This window comes from Epinephelus moara, chromosome 18 (genome assembly GCF_006386435.1).
Source record: "Epinephelus moara isolate mb chromosome 18, YSFRI_EMoa_1.0, whole genome shotgun sequence".
In the NCBI taxonomy this organism is placed as follows: domain Eukaryota; kingdom Metazoa; phylum Chordata; class Actinopteri; order Perciformes; family Serranidae; genus Epinephelus; species Epinephelus moara.
The window spans coordinates 20,420,985-20,428,100 of NC_065523.1; the positions used below are offsets into that span (position 1 = coordinate 20,420,985).

At 40.7% G+C, this 7,116-nt stretch overlaps 1 protein-coding gene across 1 annotated transcript; it reads left to right on the top strand.

Moving 5' to 3' along the window:
• The first annotated feature begins 416 nt into the window (after positions 1 to 416).
• asf1ba (anti-silencing function 1Ba histone chaperone) lies at positions 417 to 6,534 on the top strand. Its single transcript, XM_050068895.1, has 4 exons — positions 417 to 826; positions 1,645 to 1,760; positions 2,522 to 2,698; positions 5,726 to 6,534. The coding sequence occupies exons 1-4, from the start codon at positions 718 to 720 to the stop codon at positions 5,915 to 5,917; spliced, it is 594 nt and encodes a 197-aa protein (XP_049924852.1). The 5' UTR covers positions 417 to 717; the 3' UTR covers positions 5,918 to 6,534.
• Positions 6,535 to 7,116: the final 582 nt, after the last annotated feature.

Genomic DNA, 7,116 nt, shown 5'->3' on the forward strand with positions numbered 1-7,116 from the left:
GTTTAACTGTTGGTAACCAACACAGTAGCAAAATACCTGCAATGTACGGACTGATGTGAGAGTTGATAGATCAGTGATAAAGCTTCCAAACTGATTTAGCACTTTGGAGTGAGGATTTTTTTTTATCTGGTTAAAATAATTACAATTAATAATGTGGGCAGGTGCAACTATTTCTTGTAAACCCGTGCCACTAGGGGGCAGTTGAGGTACTTCGCCTTTCTTTTGATTTATGCGGCTCTTCTTTCGCGCACATACCGCTTGCCGTAGGCGCGGTGGAACCCGGGTAGTGAGTTTTATTCTCCCTAGGACCGCAAGCTATAATGACCCGCCCTAGTCTGCCTTACTCTGCCTCTGAATGGCTTACCGTGACATTCTTATCCGAGGCAACGAGAACTAGCCAATCAGAAGGAGAGTGGGGCGGGTCATGTTTTCACCGTTGTAGTAGGACGGTGAAAGCGGCGGGAGAGTGGCATATTTATCCTCAAATTTAATATCAGCTAGTTATATTGAACATTAATTAAGTGACAAGTGTGCGTTTAGACTCTCAGATAAGGATTACGTTTGGTAAAACTGAAGGCGTTTGGCAGATAACACTGCTGACTCTGTTAACGGCTTGTGTCGTTGCACGTTAGTGCTGCTTTTAAAGCATTCCCCGGGAATCTGGTTTGAACGTTTGTTTTTAGTCAACGTTAGCTCGTTTTTAGCGCTTCGGCAACAATGGCGAAGGTACAGGTGCTGAATGTGGCTGTCCTAGATAACCCGAGTCCCTTTGGAAACCCTTTTCAGTTTGAAATAACGTTTGAGTGTATGGAGGACCTTCCCGAAGGCAAGTACCGTCAAAGAAAAGCTGTCATTATTGTGTGTCTGAGGCCAAAGCTTGAGCCTGTTGGTAGTTCTGTCCGTGTACTAGAGATTGCTAACTGAAACGGCTAAAGCTAGGTTAGCCACATTTGCTAACTTGTGCCCACACAGCTTGGTGTGTGTGTAACGTCATTGTACGTGGTGGACGCATCACTAGGTCAGATCAGTGTAACTAATAGATAAATATGTTAATACATACATGTCAAATGTATGTAACAGTTGATAACGCAGCTAAAAGTGCATACATCTCTTATTGTGAAAGTGTTTTTCAAAGGTTGCACTGCAACTTCAATCATCACTCATTTTACGTTATCAACATTAGTGAGTTGAATATGGGCACAGTAGAGTTCAGTGTGTCAACTTTAATCTAGGTTTACAGCACATAGTGCAAAAAATGGATTTAGTGTTGCAATGTACTATACTTATATTGTTATAGCCATGCAATCAACCGTGCTGTGTCCTCTATTGTTCCTAGTAGCATGTGAAATAGTATTCACACACTACATGTATTGGCTATTGTTTGTACACAACACTGTTGCACAGGCAATAGATTAACTTGAACATTTTTAACCAGTAAATGTGACTATATTTGGACACATGTTGTAGGTCAAGCTCTTGCTGAGTGACAAATGTGATCAATCAGTTATCATTTTTTCTGTTCATCACCTAATTGGTTAATGGACTTCATGTCTCAGCACTACATTCACTCCACACCACCATAACTTTGCATTTGAAAGTGAAACATAACTTCATTTTCTTTGTTTTGTTTGTCATCTTTCATAGACCTGGAATGGAAGATCATCTATGTTGGCTCAGCGGAGAGTGAAGAGTACGACCAAATCCTCGACTCTGTCCTAGTCGGCCCGGTACCTGCTGGGAGACATATGTTTGTGTTTCAGGTGTGTTTGGTTGGGGCAAACAAACTTAAACATCACCTCGTGTTGCTTAAGCCATATAGCATACCCAGGGATGGTAATTTCATAACGACTTGTTATATTGTGTTACATCTTTCTCTTTCCTTTAAAATTTTTGAGAATTTTTCTCTACTGCATAACTTTCTAATTGTTTACACAGTGGGTAGTTGTTTTTACTGCCACAAAACTGGATGAGATGCTGTACAATTAGGCTGATGTATCGGTCTATAGTAGCTCACTGTGGATACATTGACATACATTCTATAGTTTGTCCACCATGGCATAGTGATAGGTTTATTTCTCAAGTGTATAATGGCCTACCCAGTACATGTTGGTCTCATAAAAGCCTATTTCAGTTTAGCAAAACCACTTACAATTTTATCTGCTCATAGCATACTAACACAGGCCGGCTCCAGCAGCCTCTTGTTGTACTTTGTCAGCAGGATCATGTCAAGTCTGTCTTAAGTCTCAATTCTTAGAAACCTTTGTGGTGCAGGATCAGTCAGAAAGCCCATTTGGGCATTTAAATTATCCATGTTATAATCCACTTAGACAAGTGGTCAGAATAGATTGTGACTGATTATTTACAAGCCCGTCTTTCACACTGACAGATTTTGATTATCGTATCACAACCCTGGTGCCATAATCCCCATCTCACAAGTACACAGTTTAAATTCTGAAATAAATGTATGGGAAAAGTTATTTTATAGTTTTGCATTTTTTATTGTTGTGTTTCTTTTTATCAGGCTGATGCTCCAAACACTGGATTGATTCCTGAAAGTGATGCTGTTGGTGTGACTGTGGTGCTGATCACCTGCACATACCGTGGCCAGGAGTTCATTCGCATTGGTTACTATGTGAACAACGAATACACGGAACCGGAGCTTCGTGAAAATCCACCGATTAAGCCAGACTACACACAGGTTGGTTGATCTCTGGATAATCTGTTGCCACTGTGACTGCCGCATGCTTATTTCACTGGTTTAAAATAATCATTTGGATAATAATATTTCATGAGATTGAATGTACAGTGTTGTGTCAGGTTAAAAAACAGTTTTGAAGGAATTTTACAATGAAAAGTCAACCCCAAAGTGCACTATACAAAGGCGAAAGACCCGATACACAACACAACCCTAGAAGCCCAAGAGCATTTTTTCTATTAATCATACAAAATTAGCAAGATTGAGGGTAATCAAGCAGCATGGTACACTAATACCTTGCAGAATTGAAGCTTTTCTTTCTGTTGAGCCTGCACTTTGGAACAGATTGTTTGGTCCTCTAAAAATTACCAGTAATCCTATCAAATTCCCTCAGTTATATAACTAGTTAAGCAGAAATGTTACCTCTCTATAAGCAATGTTCTTAATTCAGATAGTGACTTCTTTCGTAAGCCACTGTGACATAGGACACAGCAAGAGGGTTCCTGGTTCGATCCTGGGTGGGGAAGCCCTTCTGTGCGGAATTTGCATGTTATCCCCGTGTCAGTGCGGGTACTCCGGCTTCCTCCCACAGTCCAAAGACATGCAGGTTAACTGGTGACTCTAAATTGTCCGTAGGTGTGTGTGTGAATGGTTGTCTCTATGTGTCAGCCCTGCGATAGTCTAGCGACCTGTCCAGGGTGTACCCCGCCTCTCGCCCAATGTCAGCTGGGGTAGGCTCCAGCCCCCCCGCAACCCTCAAGAGGATAAGCGGTTAGAAAATGGATGGATGGATGGATGTTATTGTTGGATGAATACCTTTTGGCACCTTTGTACCATTCTTATCTGTAGGGTTCAGATGTTCCTGCTAGGGTTGGGCGATAATACAGTAGTAAGGTATCCCGCAGTATCTAAAAATAGCAACGGTATCAGTTTCATTACCGTCATTAAAAAAAATCTGCCGCCCATATAGGCCTACAGGAGCCAGATAAAATATTAAATATAATTTATTTAATGCCTAAATAATGAGGGCTTGTCCAGCACCCATGTATGTGTGGTTGAGTTTTCAATTTAATACTATTACAATTTAAAACTAATAGTAGGCTATAATGTTTCTCTTATAACTGCCCTTAACTGCTGTTGGGACAATTGATAAAGTTTTTGGATGTGACGTCGTCACGTGACAGCTCGGACGTGAGAAAGAGAAGTAAAGATGGCAAGCCACACATCAAGCAAGTTGGTTGCAAAAAACAACTTCACAACTTCTGCAAGCAGCAGCAGCAGGTCCAGTGGCCATCAGAGTGGAGGAGGGAGAAGTGCAACACGAACCACCGAAAAACAGATGACTATGTACCGTCTCCTTCAAAGAAGAGCCGATGCGGTGGCAGGTCCGGTCGACACCATACAGGAGCGAGCAGAAGCAGACATAATTGCCTGTTGTCGCGAGCCTGTTATTCAGGGAGACGGAGACCTCCTTCTCAGGTGGAAATGTGATTGAGCCAGGCGTTTACCTCTGATGTCGAGGGCTGCCCGAAAGTACCTGTGCGTTTGTGCCACGAGCTCTCCCTCAGAGCGCATATTCAGCACCGCGGCCAAAGTTGTCAATCCACTACATGCCCTGCTCCAGCTGGAAAAAGTTAACATGCTGGTTTTTCTGGCGAAAAACCTTGAATAGTTTTGAAGCATATGATGCTGCTATAGTTATCATTATACTTTGTTTTTATTTCATTTTCAATGAGGAGTAGCCTGTTCTGACGGTCAAAACAGTTCGGACTTGGAGAGGGTGAACTTTTCAAACTAAAGGTAGGCTCTAAAAATAAACCAACGAACAGCATTTCCCGTTGCTTCTCAGGATAGGATTATATATGCCCATTTTCAGTCATGCCTTGTTATTTATTGTTCTGTTTTTCTTATTTGATGAGCCCTAGTACTGGATGCCGTAGAGCTGTGCTTTAAATTTATTTATGTTGATAGGTTCTAAAAATAAACCAGCGGACTTACCCGTTGCGGTCTGAGGATACGCTGTATAACACATATTATCGTTACTGCCGTTGTTATTTATTGTTACTTTATTGGAAGTGGACTGTAGCCCACAGACAATTTGTTGTTATTTCATTCTGTTTGGTTGACTGCTGCATTTGAACTTTTTTAAATATTTATTAATAAAAGTTGTTAATGTTGTACATGTTTTGTTGTTATTTTTTAGTATTCTTAGGCCTATGTAATGTTTGCTTTTCTGTTTCTGAACAGTATAGGCGCAAGCCGACATTTTGGCGACTCCCTCTGAGCCCTTCAAAGTGATTTTAATTAGTCACGGTAATGCCGTATACCCCAGGAAAATGTGGCGAAGGTTTAATGGTAACAAAATTTGGATACCGCCCAACTCTAGTTCCTGCCCCGAGTCAAGATGCCAAAGAAAATGAGATGCTTTGCTAACTAGATAGTAGCACAATGCACATTAGAAAAAATTATCTGCAACTAAAGGAATATTAATCACTCTTCCGTGGAAATGTGGTCAGGGTGTCTCCATTTAGGTTGTAAAATGTGAATGCAGACTTGTAAATTCTGTACTGTTGCTGGTGACCAAGTTCAGATATGGTTAAATTGTCTAAAATCTCTTATTAATTACACTTAAATCCTTTTTTCAACAAAATTAGGGTGTGAAGGCAGGTTTTCTAAATGTGGGAAAACCTGTTAAAATAGGCGATAGAGGGCTTTTCCATTGCCAGCAGACCAGAACTGTGTTCGTGGCTTTTTAAATTTGTTCGAGCACTGCTTGGGCGGAGATGGACAGTATTTTCTGCCAGCCCGTCATTGCATCACACCGGGAAAGGAGCTAAAATTTGCGCTTTGACCCAGCTGTGGTATTTGACTCCTGCAGAGTCATTTGTTCTGGAAACAAATGCTGATTGTAACCCTTCCCATTAGAATAGTTTTTGTGGGTTTTTGTCTTTAAAAAAAACACATTAAAATTTAGAAGTAATAGAAATGTCTGTACTAAGTTTTCATGTATGTGTCCATTCTTCTTTTCAGCTCCAGAGAAATATTCTGGCATCAAACCCACGTGTTACCAGATTCCATATAAACTGGGAAGGCTGTGCAGAGCGAATGGAAGACTCTGAAAATGTGGACCCCACGTCAAACTCCATGCTCCCGCCATCCTGTCTCCCGGGCAAAGCCCCACCTTTAGGGATACTACCGGACAACTCTATGGACTGCTTATAGAGATGACCTCTCCCCCAGAGGTGACTACTCACAGCTTGAGACCTTATTTTTGAAGAATGCCTGTGGACATTCTAGCGTGGATGTACAGACATCTTTGCCTTACAGCTGCCCTTATTTACCTGAAGCTTGTCAAATACGAGCTCTCATCTCGGGCTTCAGACGAGTGTTTGTTCCAAGGAAGATTATGAACATCTTACTTGTATAATCATCACTTATAGACGGGGAGTTCCTTGCCATGAAGTTAAAAGCAATATCGAAGTAGTTTCACTCATGGAAGGGAAAAGGTAACTATGACATGATACAGCTGAACTGACACAGCACAGGAAGCTGATGTGTGACTCACCTCTCTTTTATTTCTTTGGTGCAGAACTAATTTGTACCCATTTAAGAGGATTTCAGCACTGAAGCAATAGGTTAATAAAATGTTACATGTTGCTGTACAGGAATTTGATAATCTACCATTATATTTGTGTTCAAATTTCTTTTGCACTTAAACCTTTTTCCCCACTTAGTTTGCAGAGTTTTGAATGGGCTACATAACTTCCTCTTGGTATTTTTTTCGTTTGTTTGTTTGTTTGCAACTTTGTGTTCCAAATAAAATAACATTGTATTTGTTATTTATCTGTGTATAGATGTCTGTGTGATAGTGAGTGCTGTGTTCCTCCTAATTACTTGTCTTATTTTGTTTTCACAAAGGCAGGAAAACAATATGAACCATTTTTTAAAAATGCATCTGCACTAATAATTGTTAAGAATGTGCAAAATAACTACTTTAATTTATTCGTGATAAGGTCAAACACAACAGTGCCGAAACTGTAACACAAATTTCAGTGTGAGTATCCCCTTATATTTTCACATTTTACTAAAAATAGCCCGTGTTAACGTCACGCCCAATCACAGAGCAGTCGGGTAAAAGGGGTGGCTAGGCTAGAGAACTGGCTTTGGAAAATACTGCTATGCAATTATGATTATGATTACAGATTGCATCGGCGTTTGATTTGTGTTCTGTACGAAACTCAGTTCAATAAATACAAACAGCTGATAATTTAAAGCCAAAAGGAAAAAAAACACACTCACAGTTATGGGCGTATTGGCTACTAGCAAGTCCGGGAGGCGGGACAAAGCCATTTGACAGACGAATCGCATCAATGCAATGATTGGATGTATTGATGCTTATCCAATCAGCGCCCGAGATGGAA

Excerpts from the sequence above, each read along its gene's own strand:
- asf1ba (XM_050068895.1), top strand. The coding sequence starts at position 718 with ATGGCGAAGGTACAGGTGCTGAATGTGGCTGTCCTAGATAACCCGAGT. Across the intron at positions 1,761-2,521 it reads GACATATGTTTGTGTTTCAG|GCTGATGCTCCAAACACTGG; the intron begins GTGTGTTTGGTT and ends TCTTTTTATCAG. Across the intron at positions 2,699-5,725 it reads TTAAGCCAGACTACACACAG|CTCCAGAGAAATATTCTGGC; the intron begins GTTGGTTGATCT and ends TCTTCTTTTCAG.